This window comes from Emydura macquarii, unplaced genomic scaffold (genome assembly GCF_026122565.2).
Source record: "Emydura macquarii macquarii isolate MOO-44397 ecotype Brisbane River unplaced genomic scaffold, CSIRO-AGI_Emac_v2 contig_2768, whole genome shotgun sequence".
Lineage (NCBI taxonomy): Eukaryota > Metazoa > Chordata > Testudines > Chelidae > Emydura > Emydura macquarii.
In genome coordinates, this window is record NW_027132905.1 from 42,459,449 (window position 1) to 42,476,380 (window position 16,932).

The window sequence follows — 16,932 nt, forward strand, 5'->3', positions numbered from 1 at the left end:
CACACGGTTGAATTTTGGGGTGCTTAATTTTTGGGCTCCCTACGCTGTGGGGTGTGCTTGCAAACAGGCATTGGTCATGCAAAGACAGTGATCAGTTCGGTCCCCAAGCTGGGCAATGAAATGCTGCTTGTATATTTCAGATCAGAGTATTTTGATTGCCCCAAAAGATAAGTCATCCAGCTTTGGGTGCCTAGATTTCCAGGCTGTGCTGAGGCCCCTGGGAGCAAAGGTCCCATCAGATGCAGTTTCAAACCCACTGTCCTCTCTGTAGGTGGAGGCAATCTGGCCTAGGAGATAGAACGCTGGACCGGGCCCCAGGAAACCAGCATTCTAGTCACAGCTCTGACACTCGGTGACCTTGGGCAAGTCACCTGATCGCCCCATGCCTCAGTTTCACCAGGTGTAGATTGGAGATAATGATACTGACCTCCTTTGTAAAGCACTTGCAAGCGCTAGGTGGTATTATTATTATTATTATAGCTATTGTGATCTCAAGGGGCGCTGCGGCAGGAAAAAGACAGAGGAATTCACAGGAGAGACGACTATGGGGCTAGATGATGCACTGAGCTGCTTGGCAAGTGAGGCGCAAACCCAGAGCAATGGAAGTAAATCTGTCCTCAAAAAGGGTTAGAGTGAGAGAACGTGTGTTTTCACTCACTTTAGTGTCCCAATGGCTCCGACCTTTCACCATCGGCAACAGCTAATAAACAGCAACTATCCAAGGTACTGATCAGACATACTGCCAGCGGCCAGCAGGGCTAGACATCCCCCTGCACTGTTTGGAGAAGAGACCCCAAGCAAGGAACGAACTTGGACACATTCTTCTGCAGCCTGGGCTCTGATACCTCTATTGTAGTAATAAGAATGCATTTATTTCTCAAACAGGGCGATATCAAGACAATTTTAAACCTGTCAGTGGTGGACAATGGGTCTGATTGGAATCACGCTTGCCCTAGTTTTAAACCCACATAACCCCATTAACTTCAGTGGCGTTACTCCTGATTACACTGCAATTGAGAGGAGAATCCAGCTTAGAGAATATAGCCACCGCTATTCAACTGAGAGTGAGGCAATCCTCTGGGATGTGATTCAATAGCTGTGCAGCCAACCTGTGCGTTTATCCATCTGATCTATAATATGACAAAACCGAAGTGCCACTCGATTGAAAGAACAAATAGTAAGTAAATTGCCCAAAGCACAAACACCCCAATCAATGGATGGCAGGAGAAACCAACAAACCTCTGAATGCTGGTGGAGTGGCCCGCACAGTGCTTTAAATGTGTCCAGTGGCCACCACCCTGGTTTGGTTTCATTGATTCCATTGTGAAAAGTTCCAGAGGGGTCGCCGTGTTAGTCTGTATACAGCGAAAACGAGAGCCATTTAGCACCTTAAAGACTAACAAATTTCTGCGGGCATAAGCTGTCGTGGGCTGCAACCCATGACAAAGTGGTTGTTCTTGATTCCATTGCCACTCTGTAAGAGCTAGTCTGCGTTTGCTTCGTTTGTTGGCTTCCAGGCTAATTCAGTGGCTTGATCCTGCTCCACTGCAGTCAGTGCTAGTTTCACCATCATCTCCAGTGGGAGCTAGGGTCAAGCCCACGGACCTTAACTGTTCCAAAGCATCCCCTATGCTGATGCTATCTATTAACTATTTCATCTCATTAACTGATCATAAAATAGACAAACTGCTGCTGTTGCTGAATCCGGCAATGTCTCTGGAAGTTCCCAGTGCAGCTGGTTTATTTTTTAGGTATAGACTGAGCCTTCAAGTGATACCTAAAATTATTGGGAATTGAGTGTTCGGATACCTAAATGACTTTTAAAAATTAGAGCAGTGGTATTTCCAGTGTCCATTTTTTCCAGTAATCAATGTTTTAATTTATTTTATATATATATATTTATCATCTCCATTTATAGCACCATTAATGAGTCAGATCCTTCATCACAAAGAGTGCCTCATTTAATCTGGATTATTTCATAGCATGTGTCTTCTTGGGGGGCATGGGAGGAATAAGGGAGCCATATTATTTCAAAGCTAGATAATCTGATCTGTATTGTACTGTGGGGTGTTGTTTGCGGGTGGGGCAGGCATAGGGATGCACAAAATGAAAGGACCTTGCATCACACACCTAGCTTTGGATAACCATACGTGCATTTTGCCTACGTCGCATGGAACAGATCATCCTAAACAACAGATTAGTTGATTAGATTAGATTATTCTAGGATCATCCTAATCCTATAAACCCCTCAAAACTCATCAAATCTATCTAATCTACCTAAACACAGTGCCCAACACGGCGGTATGTCAGCACCAGCTTTGCATCATGACGACACTTTTTCTGCAAACTTAACCCTCTTCCTTCCTTCAGATCCACACATCTGATGCCCCCTTTCACTCCTGGGATTCTAGCCCTCCTCTTTCTCTTCTGCCCTGCTGTTGCTCTCTCACTCCTTCCTCCCCTCCTGCTTTGAATGGGAAAAAGAAGCTGCTCCCCGGGGCCAAGGTGGTCATGTGGCTGTGCCTTCTGAGCAGGATTTAAGAGCGCTGAGATCTTCCTTTTCAACAGGCTTCCCAGCCCTGCCTCCGGAAGGGGACTAACATTCAGCAAAATGGGATGCAGTGACATCAGAGCACGTCCAGATGCTGCTGCTCCAGGGCGGGGAGTGAATTGGGAGGGTGATGTGTTCATTTAGATTTTACAACAAAGGCATTTAGGTACCCAAAGATGCAGGTAGGTGCCTAGTGAGATTTGCAAGGGTCCGAACGCTCGTTGACTTTCGATGGGAGTTAGGCACCTAATCGGGGTCTGTGCCATTTGTGAATCCCACGAGACATGTTATCTGCATCTTTCGATATTTGCAAATCTGGCCCAAAGGGACCAGTATCCATGCTGCCAAGAGAAGTTGCAAGTCACTCCTCCTTAAGAGTCATTCCCGTTAATGGCATGACTTCCATGGACTGCAGTGGGCTTTGGAGGAGGCCCCTAATATTCACTGTGGTTTTGTAGTGCGGTAAATAGCCTGAATGTAGATTGCCCCTCGAATACAAACCGAAGGCGCCACTGAGTGGCAGGGAGATCTTGCCCGCCTGCTGTCATTAAAACCCTGATTCAGCAAAGCACCTAATCCTGTGAATTGAGAGTCATTCCATTGACTCCAGTGGGCTTTCGAGAAAGGCCTCATGGCCCTTGGAGCACAAATGGGGTATTCTGTAATAGAGTTCGACCTCTTGTTAAGAAAACATTAAGTGAAGTATCAGAAGCAGCTGACAGGTAACAGAAGAATCACTGTCCGGTTTTTGTTTCAGGCATATTTTGAATTTCAGAGAGGGGTATTGTTTTTAATGCATTTGTTTCCTATGGGATCAAACCTTTCCCTCTCTTGAATTTTGTAACTTTTGCAATACGTAGATTGTACATTTCCTCTCTGCTTCCCCGTCCTCCTCCATAGAGGGTGTCTCTCTCTATGCAGAGTGTGAATCATGTGTAGAATGCTTTGCACAGGCAGCAGATGCTTCTGGAGCAATCCATATATTAGAAATGAGTTAAAAAGGCACTTGGAGGAAAGATCAGTTCTAAGGTCTGAAGGCTTATAGCTAGCTACAGAGATAGAAAGTGGAAGTTTTATACTTATAAAATAAACAGCAGGATTTTATTTAGGGGGACAAGGCAATATGCCATGTTTCTTGGGAATATAAAACTTTAAAAAAGCAATTGCTTGCACACTTTTACACACATACACACAAGGTTTTACAGAGATGAAGTATAGTTACCAGCCTTAGTTGCTTGTGTTAGTTTACTGACCAGTTGGCTAAGACACGAGGGAGGGAGCAGAGGTCTGCTGGTGCGCACCGATGCTCCTGGAGGATGATTATAGAACCAAACCCAAAGTCCTTATTTTTTTGTTTCTTTTATAGGGGTAGCTTTTGTGCTATTTTATGGGTTTTACTTTATTATGCTGCATTTGTACTTTGGTGTGATTATTAATTATTTATGATTTATAAGCAACGACTATTGTTGTTTTTTATAGTTTATTTTGTTTTTGGCGGTTTTTTTAGGTGGATTTTAGGGTTATTAGGGTGGGCAGTTTTTGGCCATTTGGGTAAAAGTTGTTTTTTTATTTTTTTGAACATTGGAGCCTTTTTTTTTTTTTTTTTTTTTTTTTTTTGGTTTTATATATATGTATTATTTATATTTTAATTTTTTAATATTTATTTAAAACGTGTAACTGGAAGACACAAGTGTTTTTTAGAAATAACTTTTTTTTATTTAAAATATTTATTATAAAATATTTGTATTTAATATTGAATGTTTTTGTTTTAGAACATTTGCTGATGTTATTTTAAGCAGTGATTTAAAAACGTGTATTTTAATAATAGCAACAGTTTTACAGAATGATCTTTGGTAACTTTACAAACAGGATAATCAATGACCAGATGTTAGTTTTAAATAAACAGATGGTAGTTTTATACAAACTTATCAATAGTGAACAGATCACCCTACATGGCCAAAATGTAAAGCCTCACAGAGACTGCTGTGGTGGTTTGTTAACATACTAAAAGAATAAGGGTATTTTACATAGAATTAATATAACAGAATCAAGCCTTGGATCTAACATTATTTCCCTTTTGACGCTTCAACTTAACAAGTGGGATGGGTTATTTTTAGTTGTTTTAAAGCTATGTACCGTGAGTTGATTTTAGCATGAGGTTTTAGTTTAGCATATATTTTTTTTATTTAACAGCACATAATGCACATGCTATTTAAACAGACATAACTGAAAATTATATATTAGTATAATTAACAATGGTTGGAAAGCAATAGACAATATGCCTTTGGCTGTAGGAGACCAACCTGTGAAAATATTATACCAGTGATAAGCTGTCATGGTTTTTTTAGCTGTGGCCATTTTTAGCATTTTTATTAGCATGGGAGATTTGGATGGTGCGTTTTTTAATATTTTTTGGGGGTTGCTGCAAAAACTGAGTCACCGTGATCTTTTTAAGTAGGTGGTTAGTCAGGTCAGACTAATTAAGGCCAAGGTTTACAGAAAAGTTTGTCAAATGCGAAATTAAAACTGTATATTTTTTGTTTTTGGCAAATAACATGTATGAGTGCTGGTGTAAAGAACACTTACATTACGTTTAGATTTATTTACTGGCGGCTGGCTTATATTTTTAATTTTTTTTAAATAGTTTTTTAGGAATTTAGCACATACACACTGCCCATTATACAAAGCACATGTTAAATTCTTAAATGTATTTCATATACATGTGTGCTTTTAGTGATACATCTTTACTGCACGGTTCTGAGATGGCAAGTAGGGATAAGCATACACCCATTTTTGAGAGCTCTGTTCAGTGCATCCTTGAGTGAGCCTACAGAAGTAGTGATTCTTACTATTTGTGTTTGCTCCTATCTAGTTCCATTAATACAGCTGTACAGAAAATCGTATCTTTAGGGTTTGGATGTGGCTAATATGAAATGGGCTGAACTGAAGGAGCAAAGACTGATGCTTATAATAGGCTGACAAACCACTACATGATTTTTCTTACAACACAATAATTGGCCTGTGGAACTCATTGCAACTAAATATGCCAAGAGCTTGATAGGGTTTCAAAAAGGATTTGAACAACTATGTGGACAATGAAAACATCCATTTACAATGGATAGGATTTTTTTTTTAAATGTCTCAGAAATAAAGCAGCTCGGAAGGAATTCATTCTATGAGCTGGTTATTCCGCAATTGTCCATTATAGGGTTTCCTACATCTTCCTCTGAAAAAGCTGCTTAGACAGACCACTGCTCTGAGATGGTCTGGTAATTCCTGGGCCTGTTTTATGAACAGGTGGGGTTTTTTACATATAGTTCATAATTGGCAACAATGGGTTTGCTATTTTATCCCACTGCAAACTGTCCCATTAGAGGAGGAGTGAGTCTCTTGGCTGATCCTTTGCATGTTTGTGGAGGCTGCGGGAGTGTTTTGCTCTGACTGGGGATGACAAGATTTGCATTTTCTATTTCCACTTCATTTTCATGTTCTTTGCAAAGGCAGTTTGGTGAAAAATAAACTAGAGCAAATGTGGACGATTAATATGTTCCTTGTATCATTCCAGAGATTTCCCCTTAAACTAGATCTAGCGGCTTCATGACAGATATCTACAGTGATAGCTATAGATAAAGAATAGCACACTCACCTATATACTGAAGAATCCGGGGGAGCGGGGAAGGTATAAATGGTAAGAGGAAAGCTCGTTACCAGAATCCTCAGATGGGATTCCAGCCTTGATTTATAGCAGTTATGAGGGAAAAAATTATTCTGTCCCAATTCCTCCGTTTCCACCTCCCCCCCCCCCCATTTCAGGTCTGAACTACTCTTGTACTCCTGTATCTTCCCCTCCCATGTCTCTGGCCTTCCTTCCATGTATACCTCAATGTGAAATCAAAAGCAGGCAAAAATTGCCCAACCCAAGGCCACAATGGCAATTTTCCAAGAAACTAACTTGGAGATAGAGCAGATTGGAGCCACCCTCATCTTCAATGCAAAAAGGCAGCACAAAGAAATGTTAGATTCCAGCATAAAATATTCTCTATTGGTGTGAGATGGATCCAGTAGTCTGTGTGGGACTTATCTCATATTAAAGATGGCGGTGGCCACTTTGGTGGCTGATTTAGGTGGTGAAATGATGTCATTAACTGTAACTTCTACAAAATAAATCCCAGGCTGCGGAATGTCTTGGATTTGTTACTTTTTAATAAACCCAGAAATGTGTAGAAATAGATGCATTCCTGTTACACGAACCTTAGTTACAAAACCCATGTGTTGCAAGCAAACGTGGGCACTAGGAACAGAGCAAAAATATACCAAGAAGTATCCAGGATGATGGAAGATAGAAGCAAACTCTAGACTTTAAACTAGTTGCTGGGACTAGAGGAGCTTGATCCTCGAAGTGGTGCTGAATATGATTCTACTTGGTTCTCACCCTAGCAGCAAACAGAGGCATTTCAGTGGGTTTTATCTCCCTCATCCATGCTGCCACGGTACATGTTTTGAGGCGATAGTTTAGGATCCATATATATGTACTCTGCAATTCCTGGTCTGTCTGGTCCTCTAGCCCAGTTGAAACTTGAGGGGTGTTAAGCACCTGCTTCTTCCATGAGGGAAAATCCTCTTCTCCCTCACTCTCTGCTATACTTTATTTCTATGGCCTCTCCTGCATTTCCATGCTCTGGTCAGGATTGGAAATGGATGTACAGAAATAGCACGAGAGAAGTCTGTTGGCTTTTATTTCTGCCCTGACTAAAAGCGGGAAATCCTGGCAATCTTTGCGGGAGCTGGGTCTGGTGAGGTTTCCAGCTCAGATGTGCACATCTGAGAGGTTCAGAGAAGCATGCAGAGAAGTATCAGAACCTTAGGATGCTTGCTGAATGGAACCTGGTGGCTTTGTGGGGTGACTGAATGAGCAGCACCTCCCTCTGCTTATTGTTTGCCCATGAGCACGTGGGACCTACTACTACCATCGCCTGGGGCAATTTCCTTTAGCTCACGCATCAGAACCCTGTGATTTTTGGAGCTGAAAATGTTCTAGTCTTCAGTCCACCAGGCAGGGTGTGTGTGTGTAATTTACACAGTAATTGTGTCTTTTGACTGCAGCCCCTGGATTCATTACAAACCAAGCCATCCTCGCTAATATTTAAAGCCCTCCCAGCTTCTATTTAACAGCAGAATAGAAGAGGTCTGGTTTAATGAGAGTCCTTCTCCCGAGACACCTCTTCGGTGGAACTCTGGAAATAAGCCACCGTGTTCCATTCGGGCTTAAACCAGAGGATGTAGCATTTAGGAATGTAGAAAGACGCCAGGAACCCGAGCGTGCACAGCAGCATGCTAATGATCGGGGCGACGGGCTTCTCCACGGGCATCGCGCTGGTGTAGATGGCAATGAAAGCGATCCAAGCCACGAAGTAGGTCAGCATGCTGAACGTTATCCCCCGGGCAACGTTGTACTTCTTGGCAGGGGTCTGCACCATGAAAGTGCAGAGGAAACAGACGAACGCCAGGCTGCCGTTGTAACTGTGGATCACAAGGAGGCCGAGCCAGGACTGGACGTTACAATGGATCAGAACTTGGGAAGCCAGCAGCTTGTAATTGCTCGCCAGGGTGTCTGGAGCCGAGTAGCTATACCAGAAACAGAGCAGGCCCTCAATCAGGATGACGAGGGCTACAACGAACCAGGCCCTCTTCTGGGTCAGCCAGAGCAAGGCGCTTTTGGGGCAGCTCGTGAACTCCGTCAGCAAGACAATCTCGAGCGACTTGACGAAGAAGGTGGCGAGGCAAGCGCAGAGGCACAGGACATAAAGGGGCGACCGGGCCCTACAGATGGTAGTGCTGGGTTTCCCTATATAGAGGCACAAACTGAGGCACATCAGCAAGAGGCAGAGCAAGGCAAAGATGCTCCTGGCACCCCCGGATGCCTGCACCAGGGGCGTGTTGAGGTTCTTAAGGAAGAGCACTGCTGACAGGCAGGTCAGCACCCCGGCGAAGAGCAGCAGCATCAGCAAGCCGATGACGAGCGGCTCGTCCCAGAAGAGGTACCTCTCGCTGCGGTCGTAACACTTGGCGCTTCGTACAGGCGACCACTGGTGCTCTGGGCACTCAACGCAAAACATGTCATCTGAGAACCAACAATGGGGAGGGATGTGAGGCGGGGCACGGCTTCACGCGCCATCAGCCTGGGCTGCAGTGACCCCGTTCGAGGCATTTCGTGCCGGTGGATCACCGGCCCAAGCAAACTGAGCAGCTGATTTGGATCCTACAATCCCTGGGTTCAAAGTGCCATCCCCAGAAATATGCAAGCATCTTCAGAGCTTGTGACTCCCCATTCTCCTCCCCCCAACAAGCCCTGTATTTTCTGGCTCCGCTCCCTTCCCCAACCGTGATCTACAGCATCCAAAAGACCTTGAATATTACCATGGGTCATTTTCACCGTCTCACAAAACAAAAACATCCCATCCCATCAGAGGGGCTTTGGCCTGGATTGGATAGTAAAGAAGCTGTCACTTCAACCCTTCAGAAGAATGCAGGACAAAGCACAGGAGAATATATCAGAGGGAACAATCCTACAGGGACCAGTAGCAAGGGCAGACCAATAGGCAATTAAATCCAAGTGAGAGATTCTCACCATCCCTATCTCCCCATGCTGGACCCTACATGCCACTTGAGCAATGTACAGGGGCTGCAAGGGTGTCACAAGGCACTGGGGGAGAATTCCCCCACCCTGGGGCTGGCATAATCGACCCTGGCCTATTCACAAGTGTAGGGGATGCACTAGGGGCAGGAGAGGGGCATGTCTGTAGTGCATGCCATTGCCGATATCTCGAGTTGTGACTCAGCGCTCTGGAGGCTTCTGTGAATTGGAACAACTGAGTGGCCGCTCTAACTTATAGTGGGAACAGCACTGGGCTAGAATCAGGCCGGGGCAAAGATGGCTTCAAGCCTTCTTTGTCCCTCCTCCCCATAGGCTGGACCTTGTGCACTGTGCCTCTCAGGGGAACAGCGCAGAATTGGACACCAATTTTCCTGAGAGGCTCTAGGAAGCTGCGTGACCCTAAAGTCAGGGGCCAGCTGGGATAGGGGTTATTCAGACAGTCGCCTTTCCCACGCCTCACCTGGGGAGTGCCGGTAGGTGTTTACTTCACAGTCGATACAGTCATAACAGCAGAGGTGGAATCCTTTCACTCTCTTAATCTGCCCTGGGTCACACCGCTGAAAGCACGTGGATACAGGCTTCTGGAAGATGAACAATGCCACAGACCTTCAGCAGCAGCAGCATATATTTGGAGACACTGTGATGCAGTGGCTGAGTATGGGCACCACTGCCCCTGATTGGATAGGACCAGAGCTGTGTGTCTGAGTCCCTATACTGCTGAGGAGGAATCTCCTTTTGCTCACACAGCAGGAGTCTATTTGGGAGCGGGAAAAACTGCAGCAGCCAAGAGTCTTGAGTGGCCACAGCAAGCAATCTGGGCAGGTAGCAGTGGCTTTGTTACCGTGTTCTTGTGATTCACAGCGCCTCTGCCCTCCCTCTTTACCTTGTTATCCATGGTGTGAAACCGAATCTGGGCCGTGTTGATGTGTAGGGACTCCCGGAAGTCTCCGACGGGTATGTACTGGAGCCTGTCTTTCTGCCAGCTCCAGAACATTACTTCATAGCCCTGGTTCATGCTATGGAACTGGTCGACCTGGAAGGACTTATTATCAACGGTGAACTGAAGCGTTTGCATGATGTCCAGCAGCTGTAGAGAAAGTCAATTAATGCGAACTGGGGTATGTCTACTCGAGATACAAGCACACCTCATGATTGCGGTGTGCTGAGTATGTCTACACTGCAACATGAGCCCGGGGTCGAGGCTACCCCCCTTCCGTCTACACACACATTGCACTAACCCAGGGCTCGGATCCAAGGTCCCAGGGCTCCATGAGATCCAAGCTTTCGAGGCAAGCCCTGACCTGACTTTAAGGTCTGTTGCTTTGCAGTGCAGACCCAGCCCCTTTGGACTCCCACTCTGGATGTCTGCCAAAACTATCCCACAATCCCTTGGGCCGATTTTCTTTTGTTCTCTGGACAGTCAAGTTTGGTGGACAGTCACATTTTCCCACACTGCACCACAAACAAAGGGCTAGAACAACCACATTTTGGGAGGGCACTAGGAAGTCTGGGATATGGGTGGTTGGACTCAGACCCACATGAGGCAGTGTAGATTCTGGAGCCCCAGGTTGGGACCCTAGAGTTCAACAATTCCTAACCTGGGGTTACAAATGAGTGTAGACGCTCAAGCCCTAGGTTAACACACCCATGGTTTGCTGACGCGAATTCTACCAACCCTGGCTTCCATTGTAGTGTAGACAGACCCACTCAGAGTGCAGTAATGGGCTGAGTATGGGTGCATCATTTTCTGATTGAAATCACTTGTCACCTGTGCAGGCTAAGGTAGCACCGTCAGATCTCAGGCGTCTGGGCATCAGCTGGTAGCTGCCAGGCTCAGGAAGGAATCTCCTCCTTTTTTAAAGCATTGAACGGGCATTATCCTTGGCATTATCCCTGATTCAGTGGCCTGCTGAATGTTTAACGACCCTTTATTGCAGAGTGGGGTTGTGTTAATAAATACTCGGTTCACACACAGCACTTTTCATTTGTAGATCTCAAAGCATCACTATCCCTGTTTTACAGCTGCAGAAATGGGGGCAGGTAGAGTGCAATTAATGTGCCTTGATGTCACCTGGAATGCCAGCGGCAGAGTCAGGAATAGAATCCAGCTCTCCTGACTCCCAGACCACTGGACCACATCCTGGCCGTTGCCAGAGGCAGGAAATGACCTGATGGGCCAATGGCACGATCCATTACAGCAGATCCTGTAACTGAGTAAAGGAGTTGATCCGTGCAGATCAGATGATGGGCTCCTGTTGGGAGCCAGCTAGGGGGATCAATCTTAGCATTTGGAAAGGGGTTGATGGGGAAAACCGGGCAGCATGACCGACGTGGAGGAGTGAAAAGCTGCCACTGAGACCCCAGCCCTCGCTCACCTGCCAGGATTTGACCGTTGCTTTTGGGCAGCCGTCCGCTGTGCACCCCAGCACCTGGTGCAGCGTGTGGGCCACACTGTACACAGCGACGTACACGGCGTAGATCTGCTGGTGCTCCAGCAAGTGAGAGATCTGGTGCAGGGAGAGGTTGTCGCATTGTGGGCACTGCAGGCCTAGCGTGGAAGAATCGGCCTCATGGCTGTGCTCCCAGGAAGCCTGGCAGAAACTCTCCTGCTGGATGGATGTGAAGAGGTCAGAGACGTAGTCCTGAAAGCCGGGCACCTGGCCTCCCTTGACGGTAAAGCCAATGACGGTCCCAATGGCCTGGATGTTAGGGATGGAGGTGACTATGTCAGACATAACCCAGGCCTCACTGGCAATCCAGACCTTCTGGCTCAGGTCATGAGTGAGCCACTTTTCCAGCAGGGCCTGCACTGGCCTGTCGAGAGAGAAGAGGACAATCACATTCACCTGGGTCTCATTGATGTGCTTGATTATTGTCTCCACTGTCTTGTGATCTTGTGGGACGGAGAGCTCAGCAGGAAGCAGCGCCTCATAGGCTATGCAGATGCCCCGGGCTGTGGCCAAGCTGGAGAAGGTGCCTAGCCCTTCGCGGCCGTATTCATTGTCACTCCCGATGGCAGCAATCCAGTTCCAGTCAAACGTGTCGAGCAGCTGCACTATGGCTTCCGCCTGGCTCTTATCGCTGGGGACTGTCCGGAAAAAGGAGGGGTAATACTCCACGCTGCTGAGTTTCTCGCTGCTGGCTCCGTAGCTGACCTGGAAATGGGGGAGAAACCAGTGTGTCTGGATACATCTGCACTGAACGGGAGGTAGGCAGTGGTGGGGTAGCCCTGTCGGTCCGAGGATGTTAGAGAGACAAGGTGGGTGAGGCAAGATCTTGTATTGTCCCAACTTCTGTGGGCGAGGGAGACAAGCTTCCCAGCCACACAGCTCAGCTGGTCTCTCTCACCAACAGACACACAAGATCTGGTCTCCCCCACCGTGTCTGGACTGGAGGGGTCATTTCCAGGTTGGGCAGACGTCCCCGCGCTAGGTCTCATTGAGCTAAAAACAGCATGGAGTCGTGGTGGCGGAGGCTGTGGGACGGGCTGCCCACCCTGAATAGAGACCTAGGATGTCGGCTGGGATAGGACTTGGGTAGGCCAGACCGGCCTGCGCAGCCACGACTAGTTTCCTGTTTATAATTCACTAGCTTAGACTGCGTTCGCGTGCGGACATCTCGCCACGTTGGAAATTACAGCTCCAGCTCCAGCGTAGATGTGCCCTTTGAGAGCCACGCTGGCCAGGGAGAGTGTTCAGGGCCAGAACCACCTGCTCTCGCTTGTCTCCCAGTCCGATTACATCTGAGATCGCTGGGTCCCTAAGAGACAGGTTCAGGGTAAAGGCACAGGAAGGAAGGAAGGAGATGGATTGATTGGAGGGACTGCAGGCATCAGAATGAAAAGCCGTGACTTTCCCCGGTGTACAAACTGCCACCACTAGTCATTTCCTCACTCACGCTGCGTTTTCACTCGGCCGCCTGTTTAAAGGGGATTTCTGATCTGCCCTATTCCCTCTGGGGGCACCAGAGGGCCTGGTGCTGAGCCCCCTGAGTCCACTGAGGTTGATAGGAATCTGGCGTGCTCAGCACCTCACAGGCTCAGACCCAAAACTGACCCACAGAGCTGCATTTCGATCTATTCGCTCAACAGCAGCAACGTGTACAGCCAGGGAGCTTCTGTCTCCACAGCCGCCTGCTGGCACCAGCCAGGGAGCTCATGTGTGATCAGGAAAACCCAACCCATCGGTCCGTCTTTGATAGCCCTTCATCGGAGCAGTGGCCGAGCCCCACACAGTCATCAGTGTGGTTAGCCACCCAACATCCCTGAGAGGTAGGCCAGTGCTGCCTTCCCCATTTTACAGATGGAGGGGACTGACGCACGGAGAGACTAAGTAACTCACTCACATCTGTGGTGGATCAGGGAGTTGAATCCAGCTCTCCTGAGTGCCCACGCTAATGCTCTAACCATTAGACAGTTCTTCCTCTCACCATCCCTGGTCCAAACCCCTCTACTGCAAAAGCCTTGATTCTCCAAAGACTTACCTGTGGCATGAGAAAGAAGCTGAAGAGCTTAGCTGTAATCAGAGCGAGGTCTGAGAGGTCAGGCCCAATCACAGCCGTCACTCGGGTCTGGTAGTCTGTGTAGTTGCACGTGACTCCGATTCCAGTGCTGCCCTCCCTGGCCAGGAACCACAAGCTGGGCTGCATGACCACCACGGGCTCTAAGCAAGTGTCGTAGATTTCGTAGCCCAGTTTTATTCCTGGGAGGAGTGAAGTGGAGTTGTTGATTTTATCGATGGCAAACTTCATCCCTAGAGCCCATATCAGGCCAGTCACGTACAACCTGCAGGCAGGGGAAACAGCAAAGCAGTGACCTAGAACGGCATGAAGCCAGGCTGATCAGTGCAGTTGCACGAGGGATGAATTTATTCTATGCTGTTTGATCTCTCAGCAGTCATGCATAAGCACAGATGTGCAGAACACTACAGCTGAGCCTGCCGCTAGCAAAGCTGGGCTCTACAGGAGATGACTTAATGATCAGCAGAGCTTGACTGTAACCAGGGCTTTTGTAAGACTTTGCACCTTCTTCCTGAAGATCTGCAAGCACTTAATGAATTCGGCTTTGCAGTTCCATTAGGTGGTACGTAAGTATATTACCTGCATTTTACAGGTGAGTAAACTGAGACACAGAGAGGGGAATTGATCCACCTGGCGTCACACAGGAGGTCTGTGGCAGAGATGGAATTCGAACCCAGGGCACTTGGCTTTCTATGTATTAACCACTAAACCATGCTATCGTGCACGGAGCATGCTGTTGACTTCAGTTCTGCCCTCTACAGTGGTCAGACAGTGGATGGGACACAAGGGTCTCTCCTCCACTCCCCAAAAATGGAAGTGTGGGCATAGTTGGCAACCTGTAAGTCCCTGCAAATGTGACTAATTTGGTGAAACTGACAAAAAAATATCAATTGCAAGTATACAGGTAAGAGCTAGAGTGCCAGTCAAGTGAATTCTCTAGTTCATGCTGAGCCCTGCCTGCAGCATTCAGCCACAGAAAAATAAAACATATTGTGTGAATGGATGCTGGGAAATGTGGCTGATGGTTCTCTGGAGTTGGTGTCTGGAGTCCCCCCACGTTTGATCCATGTGAAGTTTGTTTCTTCTGCCGCTGGCTTTTTCTGGCAGCTGACTCAAATCAAAAAGGCCAGATGCTGCCGAGATGCACATATCTTCCACCTGAAGAAATGAACTGCCCCCAGGTTTGTTTGTACCTCGGCACATGGGCGTGCGGAATCAACTCCAAATTTAAGTGTCAGCGGGATGTGTGGTACCTTATCAATATTTCACCCGTTCCACAAAAGTCTTTATTGCATCTGTGTTCTGGGGCTTTCATGCAGCAGGAACTAGCCAAGGAAGAATGTCCTCACTTTTCAGCCATACCTTTCTTCACTTAAGCACATGCGGAGTCGGAGCCTAACTCCCCTTGATTGGAAGACCTGCACTTAGAGTTACACATGTGTTTAAATGCTTTGCTAAACAGGGATGGAAACACTTAAATGCATAGGGCGGCTCAGTCATGCCAGGTGCTGAGCCTCCTCCGCTCTGGCTGAATTTGGTGAGAGTGAAGGGTGCTGATCACCTTGCCAGGATCATCTTATCCTTGTTGATAAGCATCTTCCCCCAAAGACCCAGTGAGCTTCTCAAAGGGTTACAAATGCGATAAGAACCCTTCACTGTCTGCCAGAGTCCAGTGCACTTATTGTTCTGTCCAAAACCTCAAACTATTTACGTCATCGTGCTAGATACAGCAGAATCCTTCTAGTGTTAAAAGCCAAACGGGGCCAGTGCCATTAAAATCTCAGATTCAAACGTGTGTGGAGCGGGGCGGTGGCATCTGATGTTAGAATGAATAACATCAGCAGAAGAGCTTTGAAGATTTCCCATTTCAACATCTGCCATCGTCATGGCAATGCCCTCAGTGCCCCATCATGCCTCCTACCATAGTGTTCTTTCTTCCTAACTCGCCTCCGATGTCATCTGCTGTGACTAAGACATCCTATTATTTGCTACATAAAAGACCGTTTCCCCTCCTCCCTTCCCCCCTGGCGTGACCAAAGTCACTCTGTGCCAATTAGGGTGATATCCTTGACAGATACCTTCTTACCTTTCACACACGACCACAGTGGGCTCCAGTCGCTGGCTCAGGTTCATGGTATTCATTCCAAAAGGGAATAAGCCTCCCAGGATGTAATCACCAGGCTTTTTAAACTGAGCCGACATGCATGTGCGTCCATAAGCTGCAGAGCAGCCAAAGGTCAGGTACAGCAGCAGGACTCTGGCCATGGCTTTGCTACTTCAGAGCTAAGGGTTCACAGGAAACTTAAAAAGGCAACAGGGAGCCGAGGGGGTGAAGAGAGAATCTTGCAGCGGCAGGTCCCAAAAAAATCTTGTCAAATAGAATTAGAAGGGGAGAGAATGACCCAGGTGAATTTGTTTAGCAAAATACATTAAATAGAGAACTCGATGTTTGGTTCTCAGTAGTCAAATGTACACCAGTGACCTATGCATGGGCTTTTCTGCAAACCAGGGGCTTGATCCTGGCTCCCTTCACTCAGCGAGTGGCTGGCATTCAGGCAAGGAGTCCTATTGACTTCAATGGGATGAGTTCTGCAAGTAGGATCTGTTTCCCTGAGGCAGGCAGGCAGGCAGGATCAGGTCCCAGGCCCTGGAGATGATCCAATTTGAATAAAGTTGCTTTACATGATTTCTTTCACGGAGTTGAATTTGCAAAAACTGTCTCCTGTTTGCAAATTTCACAGACACCTGGATTTGTGTGTCGTCTTGTGTCAACAACAGCTCTTGATTACTGCAGATCATCTTATCCAGTGTGCCTCTGCATGGAAGTTGTGCTTTTGTGCCTGACTGAAGCTTGGTCATGAGAGTGCTCTGCACCTTGCAGGATCTGGCCTTTTATTAGAGTAAATGTTTGCTTTCCGAAAATTGCGCTTTGTTTTCTGTTTGAGTAACACAGCCAGGTACCACGGTGATGGTCTCAGACTAGCAGGCCAAGATTTTCTAAGGTGACTAGTGATACTGGCTGCTCAGCTTGAGATACCATAGGGGGCCCTAGATTTCAGAAGGTGTTCAGCACCCACCCTTTGAGAATTAGACTCCTTTCAGGGTGGATAATTTAAAACCAGTTCTCTAAATGGACATGCAGCAAACCTGGGTTTAAATAACCGATTTTAGTCGGGTTTGTATTTGTCATGTTCAGTGATCTCCCTAA

The 16,932-nt window shown here is 47.1% G+C and overlaps 1 protein-coding gene across 1 annotated transcript; it reads right to left on the reverse strand.

Annotated features, from left to right (window-relative positions):
• Window positions 1-7,743: 7,743 nt before the first annotated feature.
• Window positions 7,744-15,989, reverse strand: TAS1R3 (taste 1 receptor member 3). The gene is made up of 6 exons (XM_067566655.1): window positions 15,811-15,989; window positions 13,689-13,989; window positions 11,582-12,361; window positions 10,090-10,293; window positions 9,667-9,787; window positions 7,744-8,672 (listed from the first exon to the last, which is right to left on the reverse strand). Exons 1-6 carry the CDS (start codon window positions 15,987-15,989, stop codon window positions 7,744-7,746), a joined length of 2,514 nt encoding a protein of 837 aa, XP_067422756.1.
• Window positions 15,990-16,932: the final 943 nt, after the last annotated feature.

Excerpts from the sequence above, each read along its gene's own strand:
- TAS1R3 (XM_067566655.1), bottom strand. The coding sequence starts at position 15,989 with ATGGCCAGAGTCCTGCTGCTGTACCTGACCTTTGGCTGCTCTGCAGCT. Across the intron at positions 9,788-10,089 it reads TTCACACCATGGATAACAAG|AAGCCTGTATCCACGTGCTT; the intron begins GTAAAGAGGGAG and ends TTCATCTTCCAG. Across the intron at positions 8,673-9,666 it reads CACCTACCGGCACTCCCCAG|ATGACATGTTTTGCGTTGAG; the intron begins GTGAGGCGTGGG and ends GTTGGTTCTCAG.